The sequence below is a fragment of the Staurois parvus genome, unplaced genomic scaffold, assembly GCF_062004578.1.
Source record: "Staurois parvus isolate SC_StPar_1 unplaced genomic scaffold, SC_StPar_1.0 ptg000165l, whole genome shotgun sequence".
In the NCBI taxonomy this organism is placed as follows: domain Eukaryota; kingdom Metazoa; phylum Chordata; class Amphibia; order Anura; family Ranidae; genus Staurois; species Staurois parvus.
The window spans coordinates 12,796,782-12,824,673 of NW_028317961.1; the positions used below are offsets into that span (position 1 = coordinate 12,796,782).

Consider the following 27,892-nt stretch of genomic DNA (forward strand, 5'->3'; position numbering starts at 1 on the left):
AGCCCTAAAAATGAAAACTAATGCAGCCACTGCAATTGGAAATCTGCAATTTTTTTATTAGTAAATCCCCTCTAAACCTGGTATTTGTAAACCTAGAAGGGCTGTGAAAAATATCACCATTGAAGACTAGATGTGAATGAAGGTATTTCATGGGGTCCTTAATAGTTGATTTGATTGTTTGCTGTGGCTCAATAGCTGCCTTGTATTGTCTTGTGACCTCTGTCTGCCCAGTGATCTCTCTAGTAATTTATTGGGTGTCCATGTTCCTAGGGTTCCCTCTATAATGGATTAGGACAAGGCAATTAGTTTAGAGCTCCCTGCACATATGATCCTGTTTTGGGTTTGTAGCAGACGGGTCTTCTCCTACATGGAAAGCCTCTTTCTTCTTGAATATGTACAGTAAGGTTGACTCATCAATGGCAATAGGTGAAGTGCTACTCCCAATAATGAAGTCAATGGAGTCTGCATATGCACACTGGTCCAAATGCGTCAGTGTGGAGGAGGGGGTGAGGCACTCACAGACAGATCCTATACACAGTACAGTTTTGTCCCCCCTATTGATCATTTTCATCCAGGGAGTTACTTTTTTTTTCTTTTTTTCCTCCTCGCCTTTCCTTCTTCCTCCTTTTCACCAACAGGGTGGTGGTGGTGCTGCAGCTGCTGTCCATAGGCTGGTAGCTAGCAGTAGAAGAAGGGGAATCAGTGGGTACAGTTGATGCACAGAGTGACAGGCAGACTGTAAGCCATCAGGGGATTCCCTTCCTCCGCAGCCTCTGTGCATACACTGCATAGAAAAGTCTTTTTTTTTGTTGGTGCTCCAGGGCTGCGCTGGGCTAAGGATGCAAATCTGCAGGGGACGTTTCCTGGGGATCTCAGTGGCCATAGCACATGGGGTGTTCTCAGGTTCTCTGAACATCCTGCTGAAGTTTCTCATCAGCAAGTATCATTTTTCCTTCCTGACCCTAGTGCAGTGTATGACCAGCTCCACCGCAGCCATCACCTTAGAAGTTCTCAGACGATGTGGGAAGATCTCGGTGCCCCCCTATGGCTTGAGTCTTGCTCGGATGTTCGCTGGGGTCACCATCCTCTCCACTCTGCAGTCCAGCCTCACGCTCTGGTCCTTAAGGGGACTCAGCCTTCCCATGTATGTGGTGTTCAAGCGATGTCTGCCCTTGGTCACTCTATTAATTGGAGTACTGGTGCTGAGGAACGGGATCCCCTCCATAGGAGTGCTGGTGGCTGTCTTCATCACCACCTGTGGTGCAGCTTTGGCAGGTAAGTGATCTCTCCTTTACTTCATCAATGCATATGCACGTTTAGATTGTCCTAAAGCTAGCCATACACGGTATTATCTGATTGTACAATCTCTGTACAACTAAGGCCAGCGTAGACAAGTCAAAAAACAAACACAATTTGTGTTGATTTTTGAATGGGTTTGTGCACCATTTGTGTGCCAGTTGTGATACGCAATATTCGCGCCGCAATCAAAAGTGCCTGATCGAACATAATGGTTTTTTTTTTTTAGAAAATCAAAACAATTGATGGCACAATCATATGAGCTATTTTAATTTTTCGATCAACAGAACTTTCATTTTTCGACTCGTCTATAGCCTGCCTAAGCTCACTCATTACAATCTGATTGTACAATCTCCTATAGCTCTGCTAACAGCTATGCAGTGCAAGGGCTTGCCGGACTCAATACAATTTGATTGGAAAGTTTAGCTAGGTCCTCATATTGTATATATATTTTTTATAAATTTGCAGTTGAGCGTACCAGGATTGTATGGATAAATTGTAGCATGCATGATGACCCTTAGAGTTACCAAAACTATGTATGCCCACCGGCCACTTTATTAGGTACACCTTGCTAGTGCCAAGAAAACATTCCCCACACCAATACACCACCATCCTGAGCCATGGATCCATGCTTTCATGTTGTTTATGCCAAATCCTGACCCTACCATCTGAATGCCGCAGCAACCACTCTGCCCATTCTCCTTTGACCTCAACAAGGCAACAATGCATTTTTGTCCACACACTTGCAGCTCACTGGATATTTTCTCTTTTTTGGACCATTCTCTGTAAACCCTAGAGATGGTTGTGCATTAAAATCTCAGTAGATCAGCAGTTTTTGAAATACTCAGACTAGCCCGTCTGGCACCAAAAACCATGCCACGTTCAAAGTCACTTAAATCCCCTTTCTTCCCCATTCTGATGCTCAGTTTGAACTTCAGCAAGTCGTCTTCACCACGTCTAGATGCCTAAATGCATTGAGTTGTTGCCATGTGATTGGTTGATTAGCAGTTTGTGTTACCATGCAATTGAACAGGTGTACCTAATAAAGTGGCCGGTGAGTGTAATATGAGGACAAAGCTAAACAACCAAATCAATTCATATCAGATCTGGGAGGTTCTTACATCACATAGTTGATGGTAGGTCATCAGGTTGTAAGGTGTATAGCCAGCTGAAGTAAGACTTGAAGTTGAAGCTTTAGGTTTAGCTTCATTTCAGCTAGACAGGTCAGTTGAGGTACCAGGGTTGTGGTTTAAATCATTTTACATCATCACCTGTCCAGATTTGATCAAATATATAACTATAGCAGGTATTACAGGATCTTTTGCTAGAATTACAGAGATTACACCCTGCAGGTGCAGAACAGTAGAAAAAACTAATGATGACCATACACAGCACTATACAATAATCAACCAAAGTTGCTCAGTCACATAAATCAAGCAAAAAAAAAAATTTGCATGGCAAACATAATTCATTAAATTTTCCATACATGTGTATTCCTAGTTCAATGGATTTCATACATAAATTGTATTTATCATAAAGTCGATCAGACGGACGCACAGTTCTCTTTTTGAGCTCCCAAGCATCCAGAAGACTCTGTACAATTGATTTTTTTCCACCACAGCTGAACGAAATGGGTTGATCGAAGTCAGTATCAATTGCTTATTGCTCAGCCATGCCATTTTTATCAAGCTCAAGTCAATGTCTGATTTAATTGTTTTGCTAAATCAGACATCGATCACTCAGTTGTATCACACGGTGTATGGCCAACATAAGGCTCGTCACACACAAACACTGCAATCTGACTGCCAATTTTAGCTTTTTCCAAACTATGTAATATGGTGATCTACCTAATCTATCCTGTCTATGTCAGTATAAGCAGGCATGCTCTTGCATTACATAGTTGTTGGTAGATCTAACAGACATTGTACAACCAGATTATAACGTGTGTGGTGAGCTTTAGATTTCAGGACAGAGTGAGACACTGCAGTATTCAGCTATGGGAGCTGAAAGAGTATCTAAACCTAAAAACAAAATTTGATAGTATTGCAGCTTAATTGTTCTTAGATATGTGGCTTCTTAGGTTTTCTTTTTTCACTCTTTTTTTCCAATATTTTCACCTGGTAATCCTACAATTATTTAACTACCTGTCCTATTGTGACAGCCCTGCTGAGCAGTATTGTCACCCCAGGATAGGGAATGTGTTAGGATCAGGGGCAGACTGACTATTTAGAAACTCGGGCACTGCCCGAGGGCCTGGGGTCAGTAGGGGGCTCCATGAGATGCCCTTGGTACCTTTTTCATAGGCTTTTTTGAGTTTGGGCAAGGACACAGGGCCCTATGATCCCCTATTGCCCAGGGGCCCCATGAGTTGTCAGTCTGCCCCTGATTAGGACTACATAACACCGCATTAGCACTACATGACTTCTCTCTCTTTTCCATAAACAGTGGGAGGTGTTTTGTAGTCCACGGAAATCACAGAGAACAAGTGAGAACAGCCCAGAGGCACAGAGCACAGGAAATTATCAGCTCACAAGATTTCTGGCTGGATGATTAGTGTTTTTTAGCACATGTAGAACAGATATAATAAAACACTTCCAATGGTATATTTAACAGACAAAAAGGGAGCAAAAACGAGAAATCTATTATTGGAGTTTGCATACACTTTAAGTTGCAGCTTTAGGCTTAGCCTCATTTCAGCTAGATAGGTCAGGTGAGGTACCAGTTACTGACAGGGGGCTCTGGCTGAAATCATTTAACAGCAGCACCTGTCCAGATGATATCACTGTGTACCTATAGCAGATGTTACCAGGGGCGAACTGACCATTTGGAAACTCGGGCACTGCCCGAGGGCCCGGGGTCAGTAGGAGGCCCCATGAGATGCCCCTGTTACCTTTTTCATAGGCTTTTTTGAGTTTGGGCAAAGACACAGAGGCCCCATGATCCCCTATTGCCCGGGGGCCCCATGAGTTGTCAGTCCGCCCCTGGATGTTACAGTGGCATGACAGGGGAGTTGAGGAAATATTTCCAAGACTCTAGATCAGAGTGATACACTGCAGTATTCAGCTATGGTAGGGTAAAGCATATCTAAGCCCACCAACAAAAATTGATAGTATTGCAGCAGATTTATCCTTAAATGTAGTGACTGCATTTGTTTTATTTATCTAATTTTTACCCCTTTATTTTCACCTAGTAATCCTGACATTAACACTCCTCTGTCCTAGGGTGAAGACCGTACTGATCAGCATTGTCACTATAGAACAGAGATTGTGTTTGGACTACCTAACGCCTCTCACTCTCTTCTCCAGAACAGGGGGAGGTGATTTGTAGTCCATGGAGATAGCAGAGAGCAATGCTAATAACAGTTAAGTGGCAGAGAGCATAGGAAGTTATCAGCTCACAAGATTTCTGGTGGGATAAACAGATATTTATTTATTTTTACAATTGCTGAACAGATATAATAACACGCTTTCAATGTATGTTTAGCAGACCGAAAGAGAGCAAATAAGAGAAATCAATGTTAGGGATTGCATACACTTTAAGTTTCTATAACCAGTGCAGGGATTCCCTATGTTATTTTGTGGCAGTGAAACAACTACAGATACTAAGGCTGGCTATACACCATACAATTTTCTGTCCAATTTCTGCCAAATTTCCTTTAGATTTACCTTCAACTATGTAGTGCAAGAGCCTGCGTGATTGGATACAATTGAAAGTGTTGTTAGGTTTGACCTCCTATTATATGATTTTTGGTAAATCTAAACCAAAAATCTCAAGAACATTGTATAATGTGTGGCCTTACTAAGGCTGACTATAAAATTTTCTTGAGAATTTTGCTTTAGATTTACCAAAAATCATATAATAGGAGGTCAAACCTAACAACACTTTCAATTGTATCCAATTACGCAGGCTCTTGCACTACATAGTTGAAGGTAAATCTAAAGGAAATTGGGCAGACATTGGACAGAATATTGTATAGTGTATGGCCAGCCTAAGTGGCAGTTAGCTGTTCTCACCAAACACAGCCCTTGTTATCCTTATGTTGGGTATTGCCCTTCCAGTTAGCAGTCTAAACTGTTACAAACTAGTTCCTAGGCACATCAGCCTCTGTATATGGGGGGGGAATGTTAGAGTGGTACACTGCAGTATTCAGCTATAGTAGGGTAAAGCATATCTAAGCCCACAAACAAAAATGTGGTGACTGCTTTTGTTTGAACTTTTCACAATTTTTTTCCTTTACAATCCTGACATTTGCTACTTTGCTTTGTCATGAACTGCATGCACCAGAAAGTAGCAGGTTAACACACTTACTGCTCACGCCATTATTATTTAAGATTTTATTTAATTTGTAGCTGGCAGAAAGATTTTAGTTTTTTTTTTACTGACAATAGTAACTTGGCTATAGTGTGTAAATTTTAGTTTACTGTATTCTCTGCCATCGTTATGTAATACAAGAAAAAGAAAACCTGAAGCATGGCAATCAGCTTTTAGTGCTGATCACTTTGATGAAAGGGGGATTCTGATTGGGTACTATGGATTACAGGCTCTTTGTACAGCCTTTTTTTATTTGTAAGTCAGCCAGCGCCTGAAGAAACTGGTGGTACACTGTAATAAATCTTTGTCATGTTTTACGTGTTTCCCAGTCTCCCCCGCTGCTCTCATGAAATCACCGATTATCCTGCCTGCTGATGAACATTATATTTATTATGTCAGAGTGTACTGTATTTAAATCCTAGATTTTTCTTTTATTATGCAAATGCTTCAAATCACCAAGAAGCCTAGCTTATTATATATTTTTGCAGGCTTCTAACTATATTTGTTTTCAATTTAAAGTTACATAGGTATGATTAAAATTTGTAGTCAGCAAAGAGTTTTAATTAAAACTTTTAAAAAATAAAATAATTAACTACTTAAAATATACTATATCTATCACCATTTTTTATTTAGTTTTGGATGCAGCTTGGAAGAATTAGAAGATTTATTTTTTTTTTGCAAGAATAAGAGACATCTTTTCCAGTGATAACTGTCTAAGAGGAAATATACTGACTTTGGAGAGATTTTCTCTTACTTCCTGTTGTGTCTACAGGACATAAAGTGAAGGGGAATCTTGTGAACAAAACTTTTAGATGGCCAAAAAATGTTAGAGGTTTTAACAATTCTCTGCTATGGGGTTGATTTACTAAAATTGGAAAGGGCAAAATCTGATGCAGCTTTGCATGTTAGCCAATCAGCTTCTAACTTCAGATTGTTCAATTAAGTGTTGACAATAAAACCTGGAACCTGATTGGTTTCTATGCAGAGCTGCACCACATTTTGCAGTTTTTTTTGCAGTTTTAGTAAATCAAGCCCTATATCTAAAATGGAACTAAAAGTTTTTGCTTTAGCTATACTTTAACTACTGGAATTGAACATATGCTTTGCCCAGTTACCTTATACAAATAATTGTGATGTTTTCAGTATGTATACATTTTGACCAGTTAATGAAACGTCAAAAATAGATCCAGGGGTATGTTCAGGTTATCTTGTCCAAATTCATGATTATTATGTTTTAAATCACAGCAAGCATTTAAATAGAATAAACTGAAAAGTGTGTATTTGGAATATTATAAACAATACAAAAGGATCCCTACTAAGCACTGATTTCCCACCAGTGACGTATGAGCCATATGTAGGGGCGGACTGACAACTCATGGGGCCCCCGGGCAATAGGGGATCATGGGGCCTGCTTTGCATTGAGACAGGTAGCACAATTACCTTCCTCCACAGGCTGGGCTGGGCAGCACACTGCTCCCTCCTTCCTTCCTATCTTTAGTGTGGCCCGCAAATGCAGAGGTGTCTCCAGGGGCGGACTGACAACTCATGGGGCCCCTGGGCAATAGGGGATCATGGGGTCCCTGTGTCCTTGCCCAAACTCAAAAAAGCCTATGAAAAAGGTACCAGGGGCATCTCATGGGGCCCCCTACTGACCCCGGGCCCTCGGGCAGTGCCCGAGTTTCCAAATGGTCAGTCCGCCCCTGGCCATATGTGACCCTGATATTGGTGGTGGTGGCAGTCACTAAAAAATACTCAGTGGGGATCATTTACTAAAACTGGAGAGTGAAAAATCTGGTGCAGCTCTGCATAGAAGCCAATCAACTTTCAGGTTTTATTGTCAAAGCTTACGCGAACAAGCTGAAGGTAGGAGCTGATTGGCTGCCATGCACAGCTGCACCAGATTATACTTTTAGTAAATTCGCTCCTAGTATCTATCAATCTGAACAATTGTTACACACATCCTCCAAGCTTCAGGATTAATGTAGGCTTCCTTATCTTTAAGATTTTTTTTTAACCTCTTGGCGCCAGCCACACGCAAATGTGCGGCCTCCCAGCGTCTGGGCCTTGACACCGAGCGGCCGCACATTTGCATGCAATTAGGAAAAACATATGTGCTGAGAGCGCGTGCCCCGCGCGCTCCCAGCACATATGTCTGGTACTCACAAAAAGGTCCCGATGTCCTCTTGCGATCAGGACCTTTCCCGATCATGTGACCGCCGTGAGAGCAAATCACCGTGGTCACATGACCCTAAAACCCCGCCTGCCTCCTGACTTCTGAAACCCTTAAAGGGCCGGGAGGCGCCTGGCGTCAAGGGGTTAATATATGATATTTTTTACTTTGAACAGTTTGGAATCTTTTTGTTTCAAACTGACCATGGCCACTCTTCCCTTATTTATTATGTTATAGGCATTTATATAGTAACAACAATTTGCACAGCACTTTACATACTTTTACATAAGTCCCTGCCCTTAATGAGCTTACAATCTAAGGTCCATTATTTGCATATGCTCACAGGGGCCAATTTAGACAGGAACCTATTAATCTACCAGTATGTCTCTGGAGTGTGGGAGGAAACCAGAGTACTCGAAGGAAACCCACGCAGGCACAGGTAGATCATACAAGCTCTATGCAAATAGCATCCGGGACAGGATTCAAACCGAGCACCTGTGAGTTCACAAAATACTCTTTCAAGCTTCAAAGAACATGATCTCCATTAAGAGGAGTTTTGCTGAGATGAGAAGGGGCTTGTGGTGAGGGTAGTGTGGTATGCAAATAGTTCCTATCTTCCTGTCTCCTGTCTATATTTCAGTAATCTGTTGGTGTCAGGTCTTACACATGCCATCTCATATAGCAGGATCTGCAGGGGTATGGGATATAGCGTCCCTTCCACCAAATTTTCTAACATATCTGTCAAATAAGGTAAAATAAATACAGGGTGATTATTGTTCAGGGTGATTATGATGCCACTTCAGTGTCCTGTACTGTCTTTAATTTAATGGAGTTACCCTAAAGTTCATATCCTGGCTAAACATCTAACAATAAACAGCACTGTTCTGAAGCTGCACCTCACGGGGGTTATTTCCTAAAACTGGAGAGTGCAATATCTGGTGCAGCTCTGCTTAGAAACCAATCAGCTTCCAGATTTTATTGCCAAAGCTTAACTGAACAAGTTTAAGGAAGAAGCTTATTGGCTAGCATGCACAACTGCACCAGATTCTGCATTCACCAGTTTTAGTAACCCCCCCACCCTCCTCCCCCCAATGAGTCCTAAAAATACTCTGATTATAGTTCACCAAAATACACATTGCAACTTTTAAAGACATAATGAGCGTACAGGTTGTACAAAGTTTGCAATATGATTGTAGCTGAACTAAAAATGTTATATTATATATACACCTACCAAATCATAATGCTGGTCTGCAGTGGCATTTGCAAAGTTACTGAAAATATGACTGAGTTTGTGAGTTGCGTATCCACTATGATACGCAATGTAAATGTTGTTGGGAAAACATTATTTGCAGCATGGTATTTTGTGTCCAGGCTGTTTTAAGGCTGAACTTCTAATTTGGGACATGTAGAGGCTGATCCTAGAGCCAGATAAAGCTTTTGCTTCTTGCTTCTACCACCACATTTGCAGGAAACATACACTTGAAAGGGGCTATAGACTGCACTTAGCCACCCATGTTGGACTGAAAATATGCTACATGATATGCTATGGAAAGCACTGCAAATAATTGAGCACAGGCTTTCCCAAAGTGGCTGCTATGGAAGAAAACAGTTAAGGCCTTTGGTGGTTTCTGTTGGATGATTTCACCCTCTTTTGACATTTGACAAAATGACTGTCAGAGGCAGTAACTGAGATATATATGTCCATGTTTTGGGTGGCCAAGGCAAAACAGCTTCACAATGGAATCCTGCACTTGTTGTGACTTCTGTTGGCCATGCTCATGCCACCCACTGAAGAGGTACAAAGAGCCTACCATGGTACATAAGAAAGGTGTCAGTTTTTGAAAAAGTAAGTGGGGCCATGGAATAAGGTCTGGACTACTCAAAAGTGGTGTGGTGGGCTGGTGAAATTATTGGCACTGATGGGTAGGTGTAAACAGGAATGGCTGATGGCATGTGTAAGGAATGTTTGGGGGAGGCATCAGACAATGTGGCTAAGGCCTACAAGAGGCAAACTCCAGCCTTGGGCTCTCATGTTCAGAACAGAGAGAACCAATTTATGTTACTTGTAAATGAGAATTAGAATTGGGTTTAGGAATGTGAATGGTTGAGTAACAGGTTGTTCAGTCTGTATCTGGGAAACATTTTGTTCGGCATGACTGAGTGTGCGGATACAGTGGGTAATGAGCCTGGAACATAAATGAGTAATGTAGTGTAGCCAATGAGGTGAACAAGACCCATGGCATGATTAGAGTACAGGGAAAGTTATTTCTTCGTCTCTTTCTCTCTTTTTCTGGTGTAAAAGAGTTAAAGATAATTTATTCAATGGTTTCTGGCCTTGTGCATTTATATCCAGACATTTCCTTACCATGTATCTTTTCTGTTTCTGTCTTTTATTCCCATTACAGAACAAAAAATCCTCTCCTAATTGTGTCATGTGCAGTGGCTTAGACAGATACAGAATATTGATATGGGAAGTTAACAAACAGGAATAGTACATGTTAGTCGCAGTGTGCTTTGGGAATGTTCTGAAAATTTACTTCCAAAGGAGAATATCATTAGCAATATAGTTTTTTTTCTCTAGAATTGAATATACATTGTTAGAAGAGATGAGCTGTAATCTTCCAATGCTGCAGGGGTTAATATAGCTGATGGACCTGTCACAGGCACACATTAAGAGTGCTAACTGTGCACGCCCTTTCCGCCCCTCCTCCATTCATACTATAGCTTCATTGAATTAAAAGCTATATATGAATGGAGGACAGGCGGATGAATGAAAGGCCCACCTCCTCCATTTATACTGCGCTTTTTGCAACAATGTGAGGGGACTCTGATGTGTGGCGGGTTCTGAAGACTGTTATGTGAGAGGGGCCTGGAGGACTCAGGTGTGGAGGGTTCTGAGGATGTGTGTGTGTGGGGGGTGGGGAGAGGGGCCTCTGAAGTGGAGGACTCTGATGTTATTGTGGGATCAAAAGGCAATGATGATGGCTTCTGAGGAATCTGATGTGAGGGGGATCTGAAGACACTGATGTGAGTGGCCTCTGAGGTTTCTGATGTGAGGGAGGCTCTGACGATTCTGATATGAGCAGATGCTTGCACCCCCAAAAATTCTTTAAACACCTTCATAGCACCCCCCAATGTCACACAATTTTTAAAAATAATATTTTACCTGCATGCCAGTGTGACAGGGAATGTCTGGGGACTCTTTCTTATTGAGGATGGATACACAGCATCTCTGGCCGCAAAAGGCGCTGATCTTCAGTGAGTCCTGGCAGGCGGATTGATTCCAGTGCTATGCAGAAGCACTAAGTTATAAAAGCTCTGAGATACATGACACCCAGGGGCGGACTGACCATTTGGAAACTCGGGCACTGCCCGAGGGCCTGGAGTCAGTAGGGGGCCCCATGAGATGCCCCTGGTACCTTTTTCATAGGCTTTTTTGAGTTTGGGCAAGGACACAGGGGCCCCATGATCCCCTATTGCCCGGGGGCACCATGAGTTGTCAGTCCATCTCTGGTGACACCTCTGCATTTGCAGGCCAGCCCAGCCTGTGGAGGTGGAGGAAGGTAATTGTGCTACCTGTCTCCATGCAAAGCAGGCCACACCTGGCAAACCCCCCCTTAACACCACACCACACCAGTCACCACCAGGCAGAAAGGACCTGTGTCCCCTTATATGGAGCTGCTGCATGCTGAGCCAGGACAAGAGGAAGGTGGGTTACTGTCACAGCCCTGGAGGAGGAAGGAGGAAGTCTTCTAAAAGGCACTGTCTGTGCCTGCCCCCTCACCACCCCAAACTTATTTGCCTGGCCCTGTTCCTTAATGGAGTTGCCTACTGAGCCAGGACAAAAGGGGGGGCAGTGGGGGCCAGTGGCTCCAGTCCTCATCTGCGGTAGAAGGATAAGGATTGTTAATAGGCTGTGCAAGAGCCCGCCCCTCATCACCACACTACACCAGGCACTTGTGGAGCTGCTGAGCTGTGACAAGGAAGGTCTGGGAGGAGGGGGGAGTTCCAGCCCTCATTTATGATGGTGGCACAGCAGACACTGATCTAGAGGCATGCCTGGCTGGTCTAGATCTTCATTTTGCTAATTAGAATACATTGGCTACAACAAAATGGCCACAAACCCATTTGATTCCACACAGTATTTAAGAGCATGCTGTCCGCCTGCTGCTACCCCTGATGAAGTCACGTGACTGTGACATAACACATAGGGCGTGACCAGAGGCAGACGTGGACCAGAAGTGACATCATCTACAAGTGCAAATGGTGATCTGTATACTCAAAAAGCGTTTTTAATAGTACATTATGTAAGTGCATTACTATTTTAATAAATTTGGAGTTTTCAACTTACTAAACCATATGAAGTGTATTGTTTCCCCCCCTCCCTCCCCCTTTTAAATGCTGGCAATTTGAATGTACAGAAAATTTAAAGGCCCCATACCCCTTGATGCTGGTTTTCAAAGTGGTAGCAGTGGAGAACCCCTAGTGGTGTGGAGGTGAAGGAGATTGCAAGCACTGCAGGAAGATTGATCATAAACATGTGAAATGACAATAGTCCGAAGGTGAGAGTTCTGTTAGCACAGAGGTAACACATGATTGTGTGGGGTGGAGAAGCATCACTATTATATTCCTTGGTGGAGGATTATCACTTATAGACTTTTAGGAATTATGTGATTGAATTTAGAACTGCACAGATTCATTTTGGTTCATGTTGGTTTCATATAATAATTTTTCTTTTGTTTATGCACCTATATTTTTAGCAGCACAGCATCAGCACTAGATCACATTAAGTTATCCATGTGGGAACACTTTCGATGCTAGCAGTCGCTTTTATCATTTAAAGACATAGACACATTGATTTTAGTTCACTTCATTATTTGGTCACATTCATTTATTTAGTGTTGGTAACGCAGGAGTAACACACTTCATTTCACTGTCCTGCTCTGGGCACTCTAAGGGGGCACTCCTGCTTGCTCTGAGCACTCTATGGGGCCACTGCTGCCTGCACTGGGCACTCTAAGGGGGCACTCTCCTGCTTTGGGCACTCTAAGGGGGTACTCCTGCTCTGGGTGCTCTAAGGGGTCACTCACCTGCTCTGAGCAATCTAAAGGGTCACTCCTGCCTACACTGAGCACTCTAAGGGGGAACACCTGCTCTGGGTACTCTAAGGGGTCGCTCATCTGCTTTGTGTACTCTAAGGGGTCACTCTCCTGCTCTGGGCTCTCCAAGCGGTCACTCTCCTGCTCTGGGCACTCTAAGGGGTCACTCTCCTGCTCTGGGCAATGTAAGGGGGCACTCCTGCTCTGGGAACTGTAAGGGGGCACTCCTGCTCTGGGAACTTGAAGGGGTCACCATCCTGCTCTGGGCTTTCTAAGGGGGTACTCCTGCTCTGGGCACTGCAAGGGGGCATTCTCCTGCCTGCTCTGGGCGTGCTAAGGGGGCATTCTCCTGCCTGCTCTGGGCATGCTAATGAGTCACTCTAACTCTGTGCACTCTAAGGGGCACTCCTAATCTTGGCACTCTAAGGGGGAAGCCTGGTCTATATGGGCACTGTGAGCTAAGGGGACACTCCAGCTCTTCGCACTCTAAAGGGACACTTCTAATCTGGGCACTCTAAGGGCTCACTGCTGATCTGGGCATTCTAAAATGTCATTCTTGCTCCGGCACACTCTAAGGGATCACTCCTGCTCTGGGCACTCTAAGGGGTCACTTTCCTGCTCTGGGCATTGTAAGGGGGCACTTTTGCTCTGGGCACTGTAAGAGGTCATCCTCCTGTTCTGGGCTTTCTAAGGAGGCACTCCTGCTCTGGGCACTGCAAGGGGGTACTCTCCTGCCTGCTCTGGGCATGCTAAGGGGGTATTCTCCTGCCTGCTCTGTGCATGCTAATGGGTCTCTCTCGCTATGAGCACTCTAAAGGGGCACTCCTAGTCTTGGCACTCTAAGGGAACACTGCTGGTCTGGGCATTCTAAAATGTTACTTTTGCTCTGGTCACTGCAAGGGGGCATTCTCCTGCCTGCTCTGGGTACACTAATGGGTCACTCTCGCTATGGGTACTCTAATGGGGCACTACTAATCTTGGCACGCTAAAGGGGAAGCCTTGTCTACATGGGCATTTATCAGAGGGGTCACTCCTAATCTTGGCACTCTAAGGGGTCACTTCTAATCTGGGCACTCTAAATGGTCACTTCTGCTCTGCACTGTGTACTGCTCACTGCCCCCCACTGTATACTGCTCACTGTCTTTCCACTGTATGCTGCCCACTGTCCCCTCACTGTATGCTGCTCACTGCCCCCCCCCCCCCACACACACACACTGTATGCATTGTACAGAGGGCATACTGACCACCATTGTAGAGGGGGCACATTGACAAAGTATTGTTTTACTCAGTCCTGACCCCCACACATAGTGCTGACCCCTTTACACTATATGCTGTGTTCTATGTTTCGCAATGAAGGTGGCACACTGACTGCTGTAATCCTAGAGGTTAATATTGTACAATGTTGGGGGTTAATTATTCAGGTAGTTATAATGCAAATCCTGGGGGGATAACACTGTGCTGTGCTGGGGTTCATTATTATGCCATGCTGGGATTTAATTGTTGTGCCATGCTAAGGGGTTAATTATTGGGAAATATTGGAGGTTTATTATTGTGCTATGCTTGTGGTTCACTATTGTGCAATGCTTGTGGTTCATTATTGTTCCAATGCTTGCGGTTCATTATTGTGCCTTGTTTGTGGTTCATTATTGTGCCTTGTTTGCGGTTTATTACTGTGCCTTATTTGCGGTTCATTCATGTGCCTTGTTTGCGGTTCATTATTGTGCCATGTTTTGTGGGTCATTATTGTGCCATGTTTGTGGTTCATTATTGTGCTGTGCTGGGGGTTTATTTTTGTTCAGTGCCAGGGGGTTAGTTATTATGCTGTGCTGGATGTTATGGCTGGCCTTGACATGTACTGGGGGTTATCATTGCTGGCCCTTATACTTTCTGGAGGTTACTGCTGACCCTTACACTTCCTGGGGTTTATTATTGCTGGTCCAATTTGGGCTTGTTTTACTCCAGCAATCAATTATATGTGCCCCAAGGCTCCTGATGTGAAAGGGGGACTCTGATGTGAAAGTTCAACTACTCATGGAGACTGCAGTGACAGGAGAAAGCAACACTGTGATGCTCACAAAACACAGCGTGAGTATTGTTAAGGCAACTGGTGCGACTGCACTGGCGGAGTCTGGAGCGACTGCACTGCCACACAGTGCAACAGTAGATTTCACTGTACTTACAGGACTGTGGGTTAGTGGATTAATCACTCTCTGTTATGGATATCTTAGTAATTAAAAGATGAATGCGTTTGGCTTGTACTTTTTCAAATTAATATTATTGTAAGGTTATCTAAGAAAAGGGTGACAGATGTTTGGACATGGGCACAATTTCAGTGCTTGTCATAGGCACTGTTTTCCATAGAAATAACCCTTGTTTACAGTTCATCACTTGTGTGGCAAAGTAGTGTGTACCAAAGCATCAAATATTTATCCCGTCTATTGCTATAACTGGCATGAAATTTAGGCAATGCCCTTTATTAAAACAAAAGGTCAGGCAGACCTAGAATGAGAGGCACTTGGAAGTAGTAGTTTTTTCACAGTATTTACAAATTAGTTTTTCTTGTAAAGCTGTCCCTGCCCTGGTCAAGCAAACACATGCAATGCAAACCAAGGGGTGCTACCTTAGGCAAGAAGGAAGTCCTAGGCTTCAACACCACCTTGTCCCTATGCATAAATAAAAATGTTTTCCTGCAAGATAGGGGCACCAGCTTGGACACTTGCCTTGCAGAGGCTCCAGAGAAAAATGTATTTAATGGGTGGAATATGATATTTTTCCAATGGTCTTAATCATGAAGTAAGATGCCAATGTTTTCTGAAGATAGAAAGGGCAGAAATATGATCTTAATTAGTGCTGAGACAAACACTGCTCCAGACCCAGTCATTTTCCCATCCACCATCATTATTTTATTTTTAACATTATTAACAGATGTACTTTTTACAATTTTTTATGTTTAATTTTTTTTTTATTTTTTATCTTTATATTTTCTATAAGGCTGTCCAGTTTTTTTTGTACCTTTATGCATTCCCTACAATTGAGTAGAAAATGAGACATTCCTCAAGCCTCACCCATTGGCCTTCCCACAGAATCTGCCCAACTGGCTATCCCACCTAGTCCTTCAGTGCACCCACTTTTTTTAATACTTTTACAACTTAATGTATCCTCCATCCCATGTCCTCTTCCTCCTCTTGTCCCTCCTCCAGTCCCATTTCCTCCTTTTTGAATTCCATCTCCTCCACCCCACGTCCACCTCCTCCAGTTTCATCTCCTCCCTCCCATGTCCTCCTCCTTCTCCATCCCATGTTCTCCTTCTCCTCCTCCAGTCCCACCCCCCCGTCCTATGTCCTCTTTTTCCAATATCATCCCCCCATTCCATGTCCTCTTCTTCCTCCATTGCCATCTCCTCCATTCCATGTCCTCTTCCTCCTCCAGTCCCATCTCCTCCATCCCACGTTCTCCTCCTCCTGCAGTCCAATCTCCTCCATACTATGTCCTCATCCTCCTCCAGTCCCATCTCCTCCATCCTATCTCCTCCTCCTCCAGTCTTATATCCTTCATCCCATTTCCTCCTCCTCCAGTCCCATCTCCTCCATTCCATGTCTTCCTCCTCCAATCACATCTCCTTTATCCCACGTCCTCCTCCATTCCCATCTGCTCCATCCCATGTCCTCCTCCCCCAGTCCCATCTCCTACATCCCATGTCTTCCTCTTCCTCCCCCCATCACATTTCCTCCATATTATCTATTCCATATCCTCTATGCCATGTCCTCCTCTTCCAGTTTCATTTCCCCATCCCACATCCTCCTCTTCCAGTCTCATCTCCCCATCAAAAATCTCTCACTCTGCTGGAGCCTATTGGCCCAACTCATCAAAGGGTGTGGGTGCAGAAGAGAGAGCAGAAAGGGCTGCCACGGTACCTGCAGCTCTTATTTCTGTGACTCAGCACAGGACAGCCTAATGAAAATTTTGGCAACTATGTGGGCAGTGTGGACTCGAGGGGCAGCTGCTTTGGGCCCCATAACAATAACTTGGCTGAGGGCAGCTGCCCCTTATGCCCGGTGTTAAAGACAGCCCTGCAGAGCTGTCTTTAATATTGATTGGACTATGGACAAACTTTTTCTTGCCCCCCCCATGGAATTTCCCCCCCATCATTACACAGGACCCCCTCCCCCATACTGCCCCCCATTATTACACAGGTTTCCCCTCTACCACCATCATTACACAGGACCCTTTCCCCATAATTACACAGGAACCCTCCTCCATACTACCCCCTCATTAAACAAGACCACCCCATACTACCCCCATCAGTACACAGGACCCCTTCCCCATTCTAACCCCGTTATTACACAGGACCCACTTCCCACATCATTGGTGTAGCGGATTTTGTTGGGTGATTCACATTCACACCCAGAGACCATCTGCTGAAAACCGGCCGAACTCGAACTCGCTTCAGTTATCAAAACACCAAAAGCCACTGAGCTCAGTCCTGAAGGTGAAGGACTAACTCTTAAAGGCACCAACTCTTAGAGGCACAGCTATGACAGGAATCCAACAGCTGTCAGCTGACAACTGTTTTTCCCGTTTGAACTGTTTTCTCGGAGAAAGAGAGTAAGCCAGGCAGCCAGTGGAGGGGAGGCTTATTGTTGAAGGTGGAGAGACAGGTGAAGGTTATTATTGAGGGTGGAGAGTTGGGAGGGGGCAGATGTTGAGGGCAGAGAGCCAGATGGAGGTTATTGTTGAGGGTGGAGAGCCAGGTGGAGGTTATTAGTGAGGGTGGAGAGTTGGGAGGGGGCTAATGTTGAGGATCGAGAGCCAGGTGGAGGTTTATTAATGAGGGTGGAGAGATGGGGGGATATTGTTGAGAGTGGAGAGCCAGGTGGAGGTTATTAGTAAAGGTGGAGAGATAGGGTTAATATTGTTGAGAGTGGAGAGCCAGGTGGAGGTTATTGTTGAGGGTGGAGAGCCAGGTGGAGGTTATTAGCGAAGGTGGAGAGTTGGGAGGGGGCTAATGTTGAGGGTGGAGAGCCAGGTGGAGGTTATTAGTGAGGGTGGAGAGATGGAGGGATATTGTTGAGAGCGGAGAGCCAGGTGGAGGTTATTGTTGAGGGTGGAGAGGCGGGAGGGTTTTGTTGAGGGTGGAGGGGTGGGAGAAGGGTTATTTTTGAGGGTGGAGAGGTGGGAGGAGGGTTACTGTTGAGGGTGGAGGAACGGGAGGTGGGTTATTGTTGTGGGTTGAAATGGTGGTAGTGGAGGGGTTTTGTAAACAGAGGACTTGATCAGCGCACAGTGAAAGGGGGTTTTGGGAAGCGGCAAGCTGTCAGCACTTGGGGGAGCAGGGGGCAAGCACTGCAGTAACATATACTCACTGTACTCAGGACTCGCCCTGACTGGCTGCACTGGTAGTCGATCAATCCTAGTTGTACCTAGTGCCGGTCCTTAGTCACATATACATGTGAGTGTGGTGTAATTGTAAGGTTTTATATGATTTAATAAAGTTGGCTGCTCTGCGCAATGAACCTTTTCCCTGATACTTTTTTTTGCGTGACGGTGTATTGCATTGGAAGAAATCGCATCCTGGTACATATGAATTGTCAAGTTGGTGATGAAATACACAGTGGATCCAACCAAAAAAGCGCAGTGAGACCTATAGTAATAGAAGATCCATCCATTGTGGTGAGTGTCAATCCATGTGGGGTCACCTGGAGCACCTGGAAATGGTCACCTGTTTATCTGTTACTAATGGCACCAGCACCTGTTCACCTATCTTTTGGTTTTTAAGCAACAGTTATCTGAAAGGGACTTACTGATACATTGGTCATTAGTCGTATTTTCTGGTGTTGCAAACTCTTTAGTAACTTTGAGTCACATTTTTGGCAGTGCAGTCTACATACACATTTATATTGCTCTACCCCTGTCTCTCACAATCTCCTGTCTGTAAATCTTCCTGTCACATGCTCTCCTAAAGGAAACTGTAAGCTACTGTGTTGATGTACATTGCACAGGCATATTTCTCTATTGTCATTTGATGAGAATAAAGTCACACGTATTCTCCATACCCATTGGAATAAAGTATATATACATAATATAGTATGTAGAAACAACTGTATATATTTTATTACGGCTAAATAATAAAATACTAAGATAAACTTCAAGCTTTGGGTAAATGTCATAGTGCTATGTTTATTGCAAACTTGCCTTTAAATAAGTAACATGCAATCAAATAAAACACAGCTATTCCATTGTAGGTTGTTCTTCTGTATTAAATGTATGTTGTTTTTTATGAAACATGCATCTTTATACTAATCAATTCAATCTAACATTATCTTGTGTCCCATACAGGTGCTGGTGACTTGAGTGGCGAACCTGTAGGCTACATAACCGGAGTGCTGGCTGTATTAGTTCATGCTGCTTACCTAGTAATTATTCAGAAGACTAGTACAGATAGTGATTATGGACCTCTAACTGCCCAGTATATCATTGCCATAACAGCAACACCTCTGCTCATTATCTGTTCTTTTGCCAGTATGGACATGATCAATGCATGGTCATTCCCAGGTTGGAAAGACCCAACCATGGTCTGCACTTTCATTGCATGCACCCTGATTGGTTGTGCTATGAATTTTACCACACTGCATTGTACTTATATAAACTCAGCAGTTACTACAAGTTTTGTTGGTGTGGTGAAGAGCATTGCCACCATTACCGTTGGTATGCTTGCATTTAATGATGTGGAACCCACATCACTGTTCATTGCAGGTGTGGTTGTCAACACGTTTGGATCTATCATCTACTGTGTGGCTAAGTATTTTGAGACAAGGCGGCAGATCAATTATGAAGATTTGGAAAAGAATGCTATGAAGGATGAAAAGGAAGAGCAGGATGGACAGCATCCTCCATTTGCAATGGAAGAGATATTACAGGAAAAAAGCACAGAGGAACAGCCACAAGAAAAACAACCCGTCGAGACAACAAATAATCATACTGAAGAAAAGAACAACACATTGGCTTCAGTATTGCAATCACATGGCCCAACTGGACCCCCTGATGGTGACAGTAGAAGTTCCTTACGAGATGCATATCTTGGAGTATGGCGGATGGTCAGGGGCACTAGATTTTTTAAAAAAGATTACCTTATAGAAAATGAGGAACTTCCTAGTCCTTGATAATGTATTTGAGATAACTTATATTGAAGGAAATTATCTTTTGTATGTGCTAAGGAGGGATACATAGAAATGTATATTATATGGCAACAATTTGTCACAATTTGTTATATTAAGTTAAATGTCATTTTCATCATATCCATGATGCAAATGATATCTATAATGCATATATATAAAATGACATAGTCTTGATCTTTATGATCTATTGTAGGGAATGTGGTCTCATATTAATTTTCAACAGACATGGCTGATATCAGTATTCCATTATTACATTTTATAGTCTTCCTGCTAAGACAACATAAGAAACAAAGGGTGCATTTTCTGTGTCATATGAAACAGGAAATTGGGGCAGGAAAGGTGGATATTTAAATTCATAACTAAATTCTACATATGAAGCTCTTAAGAGTCAAGATTATTTGTAGATCTAACTCTTGTTATATGCACATGTAACACAGGAAGGGTCACCAACTCATCCTTTTAATCACTGATAGAGTTAATTTACACAGGTTTCATTGCTGTTCAAATAATATGCAACTGAGTGAATCTAAATAAGGAAAACTACACATAGACATGAGATGATTGTAATATGAAACAGTAAAGGTTGGACTGAGAAATCATTTTATGTCTATGGGTGATCTGCAACATATGTAGATTTTGCATAGTCAACTGATCACCCAGGATAGATTTTACTAAATCATTGCTTTTGATGAGACATATGGCAGCAGCACTGACAAAAAAATAAATGCGTGATTAAAGCTGATCTCCATGTTTCATTTAACTTTAAATTGTTAATTTGGTCCAAGCTGATCCAAATTATTTACTACATCAACAGTTGCAGCTACTGTGTGCACCGTATAAACCGTATGTAGCCTCAGCTACATGCAGTATTCAGCGCTGTGTCCGGCAGCGGGAAGAGAACTTCCCATCCTGCTCCTGGAATGAAATCAAGTTGAGCACTGCAACTGCTGGACTCTGTTTGGACCACCTTGGTCTAAATCAGTGTTTCTCAACTCCAGTCCTCATGGACCCCCAACAGGTCATGTTTTCAGGATTTCCCTCAGATGAAACAGCTGTGGTAATTACTAAGGCAGTGAAACTGATCAAATCACCTGTGCAAAATAATGGAAATCCTGAAAACAGGACCTGTTGGGGGTCCATGAGGACTGGAGTTGAGAAACACTGGTCTAAATGAAAAACTTAAATTTAAACATGGAGATTGGCTTTAAAATTATCCTAGAAATGTTGAATCTACTTTGGCTTTAGGATGGGTAGTTTTAAAATAAGTATGTCAAATTTAGGCTCTGATGCTTTTTTTTTTTGCTAGGCATCAAGTAAATCAGAGGTTAAAGGATTACAAAAAGTTATTTGTAACTTTACAACCAAATAACATTGCTTTTATATACAGTATGGGTTTCTAGGTGTTTAATTGTTTTGTTGGAGTTGCCTTTTGAATAAAATGTTTTTGGCAGGATTTGCAGCTAGTCAGTATTTTAAAATTACTTTATACAAATTCTAATAGGATGGATTGGGCCTTCCATTAAAAAGTAAATATCAAGTGAGTCAAAGAAGGTACCTTGCCCAGATTCTTTGAGGGTTGCAAGGTATGATTGACACTGTGTGGTTGATTTACTAAAGTCAAACAGACTGTTCACTTTGCAGGGGAAGTTGCAGTTTGCAGTGGAATTTTCCCTAGAGCTTAGTGAATGAGGTGCAGCTTTCCATCTTTCTTTTTTTTTAAATTTCCTTGTACATGGTTGGGTATTCTTTGCAAAGTGAAAACAAATTGCATTCACTAAGCTAAGGGAAAATTCCCTTGCAAATTGAACTGTCTATTTCCCTTTAGTAAATCCCCCCATGTCTTGGCCACCAATTGCCTTATGCTACTTTGGATTTTGACCACTGTAGTAGGAAGGTGGAACCTGATGTGCATAGACAAGCAGCAGAAAGGAGAAGTCAGTGATTACCAGGGAAATTAAAAAACATAGTTATTTGTGGGAAACGTGTACATTGTACATAACTGGTTATCATAAATGCTCATGCTGTCTAGTTAGTTTTATGGGCATTACTTAGGATCCAATTAATTAACACAAACAAAACCTGAAAACAAGCTAGTTACCCAAATGTCAATAAATGTTTGGGATTTTTTAGGGTCAATTCCTACTGCGTTGACCTGCATTTTAGCGCACTGTTAAATTGCAGGACAACACATGGACACACAGAAAACAATTGTTTCCTGAGTGTTCTATTCACACTGCAACACAGTCCAGAGCTGTGCTGCAGGGTGTGCTGCAATAAAATGCAGAATGCTGCATTGTATTGAAGTGCATCCTACAGAATTGCATGGCACTGTACAGTAGAGCACAGCGCATCACATTGCTCTGCCATGCCATGAATAAAGTGTACATTTGGTACGCATTAAATAAAGTTTGTAGCTGTACGGAACATAACAAAAAAAGGGAACTATGTGATACTCTGAAACGTGCACCACACTGCCCCCTACCACAGCTGAGAATGGACAGCTACTGGAGCCTTAAAGAGCTCCAGCATCTGTCCGCTTTAGTGTGAACCTGGCCTTAAACTAGGTATAGACAATAGACACTGTGATTTTTAATTTGTAAAAAAAGGTATTTTTGTAACATTGGCCTTAAAGAGTATATAAACCCTAAAAATCAACTTGCCTCTTTTGCTTTCTTCTAAATTAATACGTGTAATCCTAACAGAAATACAGTGAGCTTGTAACTTATGTGCTCTGCAGTGTTATCTCATATTGTGTTACCAGCCCTGCCCAGTTCAACACTGTAAAACATAAAATAGATCAACCCTAGATATAAAGGAAATGAGGAGAGGAAAAAAAAACTGATGCAGCCACCACATCTAAGTACTGGTATGTTACAATGTATCCATTTTTTGTTCTTGGGTTTAGGTACACTAAGTTAACATTGTTCAACGGAGGCCATATGAAAACACTTACAGGTATAATTACCAGTATCACTAACCAACTTCAGCTGAATTTACCCTAATTAATTGATAATTACCAACTAAAGATAATATGGATTGAAGTGTGACATCACATTTTTCCATCTCTTTGACAAATATGAAATTGGAAGATAGGGCATTTGTCAATAGCATCTATTTCATATTTGCTTCTATGCTATATATGGTATGGTATATGCTAGCCCAGAGTTGGCTTTAATTACCCCCAGTTTCCTTATCTGCGAACTGGCGGTAATTCTGTTTTATTATGTTACAGCCATAGGGAGAGATTTTTAAAGTGGCAAAAATACTGTTGTGAGGCTTTTTTGAATTGGGCACAGACCATTTTGGTTCAATTTTATTTTATTATTTCAAAATTCAAACAAATACAAGCTAATACAGACAAAACTTCATAATTACTTATAGAGATTTGGTAAAAATCCCAGAGCATAACAGGATCCAAATAACCTAATCTGAGTGTGAACTTATAAGTAGTAACAAGTAATGGCACAGACCATTTAAAAGGGGCCATACTGCCAGAAAAGTGTCCAAACCACTTCTTCGAACTCCCACTTCTGTACTTTATCTCTCTATCTTGCTGATTTCACATACTTGAGCTGAATCAACTAAACTGAGAGAGTTGACAGTTTGCTTTAATATCAGGTGACTTATTTTACTGTCCTATATTAGATCACCTTATTTGCTAGAAAGGTGCTAAAATTTAGTGAATGTCACAGAATTGACAACTGAACATCAAAATGTAAAATGTATTGGACCAAAGAAAATAATCATCATGGTAAAATGAACTCAGCATGCATGTGCTGTTAAAGGGACTTTGCTACAAAGCAAGATGTCTGTGTGACTAAGCAGTAATACGAGCAGTCATTCTCTGACCCATGTGCTAAATACTACCTGTAGGGCATTGGAACTAAACCTATCCATTGAATCACTGACTTGGAATAAGTATGTGGATTGTGAGTCAGGGAACAACTGCTTGCATTGGAGCCTAATTACATGGTTGCTTTGCTTTGTGACTCTTTAACAGTATGAAGTGTATCTGTAAATTTTGCCACGTTGACTGGACACTTTGATCCAGCATAAATTTGCTTCTTTGTACAATATTCTTGTATAACCAACTTTGATTGCTCATATTATTCGAAAAAGTATTTGAAATGTTCAATTGCAATACATCCATTAACTCTATAGTTAGCCAAACTAGATTTACAATGCAAACATGCCCATGATATTGAGTTCAGTCAATTTAAAAATTGAACTAAAATTATATTAAATGTTTCAGCAAACCAACATTTTTTGTAATTAAAACATCAGAGCATTATATGTATGTATATGTATTCTGGCAGATGGCAGACAGTGCTCTGGCTTTGTTTAAATACCGTTCCAGAGCCAACTGTATGCATTACTGCACAGGTGCTAGGAAGCACATAGACTTGCATGGACTGCGCAATGATGTATCTGTGAGTTATTGTATGGTCAGCCTATAGAAGTCTTTGCAGTTACCTAGCATATGTGCAATACTACACCCAACCAGTTTTGGGAAGTCTTGTAAGCAAAGCTGCAACATTGTAAGTCAGCAGATTGCCGGTAAACACATGTCTAATTAAACATCTGTTTTTAACTACATTATAGAGGATCTTCACCCTTTTCCAGCTACAAAATAATGTACACACGCTTACCTGTCCAAGGATCCAGTGCCATCCTTACCTGGATCAGTTCTTCACCTGTCTTCATGTCATTGACATGTTAACTGTGGCAAGACGGCTGTGACTCCTTGCAGCTTTACAGCCAGCTTTCCACTGCACATGCGTGAGCTGCTCTGTGCTTTGTGAATGGTCCTGTAGGCTTCTGGGACCTGTGACATGTCCCAGAAGGCTGTGGGCAAAGAGAGGGGGACAAACGTTGGCTCTGATCCCCTAGGCAGTCAAAGAAGTGGAAATGGGAGTGGGTACCTCTCAAAACTATATACCCGCTCCCCTCTCCCAAAGAAAATGCCAAATACTGCAAGGAGGGGGGAAGGAGGATGAAAAGTGGAACTTCCTCTTTTGGGTGAAGTTCTGCCTTAAGTGCTGGGGTGTCTTTGTTAAAGAATTAGATAGCTTTCTGTTTCACTTCAATCACCCAGTTTGTAAGACATGAAAGTGCATATAACAAGAACTAGAATTAGAACGTAGGTATTGCCCATAGCAATCAAATTCTTGCTCTCTGTTTTCAAGTGTTAGAAAATAAAAGACACAATCCAACTGGACGCTATAGGCAGCACTAATGTTTTTATAGCAGTTTATTCCCAAGATGAGACCCACTTCACTGTGAACAATGAACACGGTATTGGTAATAGGTTTCACATTAACATACAGTATACTTGGTGGACCAAATAAGTTGTCCGAAGGCCACCTGTGGAAGGTCACCAACTACAACAGAGCAGTAATACAGCAATCCATCTTTGCTTTTATTACCAGGTCACCAGTTAGACTGTAAGTCAGAGCAAGTGGTTAAGCCTTTGTTCAGTTTTTTTGTTCATGAAGAAGGAAACAATTTAAATACTGTCACACAGAAATTTTAAATTACAATAAATAATCTCTGTGTGTGGTAACAAGTACTACTGAAGTGCTCACTATCACCTCCTCCCTTGGTTTACTTCTATTCGATAGCTGTCCAGTCATCACAAGCAATGCTTGGATATATTGCTATACAATTGTTGGACTGTGCATGGCCACTCAAAGGCTCCTAAGGGACTATTGCATTTGGAAAGTTAAATGCATAAGATCTGTGTATTTTGGTAAGTTTAATGAATTATGGGACCTGTGTCATTATAGCTATGTGCACTGTTCACATCAAAGCATTTTCTTGAATCTGTAGAACCATAAACTATCATTGCAAAGATCTTACCATGCATTTTGCTTGAGATTTTATTTGCATCTATAGTTAAAGTGATACTAAACCCAAAACCAAAAATGTAATATATTGCAATCATTAGATCCAGTTATTAGATGTAGTGGCTACAATAGTTTTCTTTTTTAGCCTTTTTCCCCTCTGTTTTCCCCTGGTGATATGGCCAGTAACACACCTCATGTATTAGAGTGCCTACACTCTGGATGAAAGAGCACAGGGGCACCTTTGGACAGCAGCATTGGTAATCTGGGGGAGGAGGGAAGAGGAGTGTTAGATACACTAGCAAATTTAGATACACTAACAAACTGAAGCCAAACTCCAGCTAACACTTTATAAGCAGTTACAACAAACTTTTTTTCCTTTTGGGGTTTTTCATTAATAAATAAAACTGATCATTGTAAGCACCCCTGGCAATGCTAAACAGTTTGTCTCATCTCTGTAAACTAATGCAGCTGAAAGAGTTTGTTCTTTTGAGAAACAACAGATCACCAGATGAAAATAGAAGATGAAAGAAAGCCTAAAAAAAGAAAATTAATTCAGCCATCACATCTAAGAATTGGTAAGCTGCAATATAATAAATGTTCACTTTTGGGTTTATTACTACTTTAACATGGTGCACTTTGGTCTCTCTCACAAAAAGTTGCATCAGCTCTTTTTGTATGTTAATTTTTTTTTTATTTTTGCCTATACATATTTCCAGTTCTCTTGGAATTCCCTTGGAATCTCTTGATAATTAAAACACAGAGGTGACAAAACCTGCAGGAATGACGTTCACAAAATAACATTTCTTAAATGAGATTCTCTGTTTTATTATACTTTAGCTGCATTATACTGGGAGATTATTATTATTATACAGGATTTATATGGCGCCAACAGTTTGCTCAGCGCTTTACAATATAACGGGAGACAATACAGCAGCAATTCAGTTCAATACAAGAGGGATAGGAGGGCCCTGCTCCTTGGAGCTTACAATCTAGGAGATGGCTTATACTGATTCTACATTAATTAGGGCAATTCATATATCTCTGACCCCTTCCTGAGAACTTTGTCAGTTACCAGGGACCATGGTTAGCTGTACTTATGTTATTTCTGACACAGCAGTAATCAGGTAAAATCAGAAGTAACTTTAATGTCTAAAGATCCTGGTGAAGAAGGTTACTAGAGGCAGATGTATTCCAAGTCATCTCCAAGACTGCTTATAATATTAGGGTCCCAAATGGGAAAAATATTTTTTTTCATCCTAATATAATTTAATTTAATGAACAACATACTCTTCACAAAGGTATTTTGATAGTTTTCTATTGTTTGAAAACAACATGGCAACTTTCTGCACAACAGCATTAGTAATTACAAAATAATAGATTTTATGTGCTTCATTTGTATTAAAAACATTACAACCCACACATGGTGTTGAGAATAAAAGGTCAATGCAGAGGACTCGCTCCATATAACATGTCTAACTTTTAGTAATTTTTTTCTATAGTTATTTTGACTTACCATATTCAGTGCCATTAAATGATTAATGCATATTTTAAGAGGTATTTAAAATAACTACTGTTACAAACTGCTTACGTAAAAACTGTGCACTGGACTTATGATTGACTTATGACTGCACTACGATGACTCAAGCTTTGTAAAAATATGTACTTTTCTTAAACTGTACAAAATATAAATAATATTTATTGTTTGTACCATACAGTTCTTGTACCTGTACTGATCTATGTGGAGATAAATGACCCGTGCAAACATATTTCTTGGAACAAGCAAGTTAAATCATAAATGTTTTTGTATGTGGCCTTATGAGACCAGATAAACGATATACCACATAATAATATTGGTTTTCAAAGGACCTATTCAGAACTTAATATGTTATGCAAAGACAAAAATTGAATATTTTAGATCAAAATGCTATAGAAGACACCTTTTGGCACATTTATATATATTTGCATTATGTTACATTAAATATTTGCAAAACATTA

The 27,892-nt window shown here is 41.7% G+C and overlaps 1 protein-coding gene across 1 annotated transcript; it reads left to right on the top strand.

The window, feature by feature from the left end:
• Positions 1-523: 523 nt before the first annotated feature.
• SLC35D3 (solute carrier family 35 member D3) lies at positions 524-27,892 on the top strand. The gene is made up of 2 exons (XM_089676225.1): positions 524-1,275; positions 19,213-27,892. Exons 1-2 carry the CDS (start codon positions 840-842, stop codon positions 20,034-20,036), a joined length of 1,260 nt encoding a protein of 419 aa, XP_089532351.1. The 5' UTR covers positions 524-839; the 3' UTR covers positions 20,037-27,892.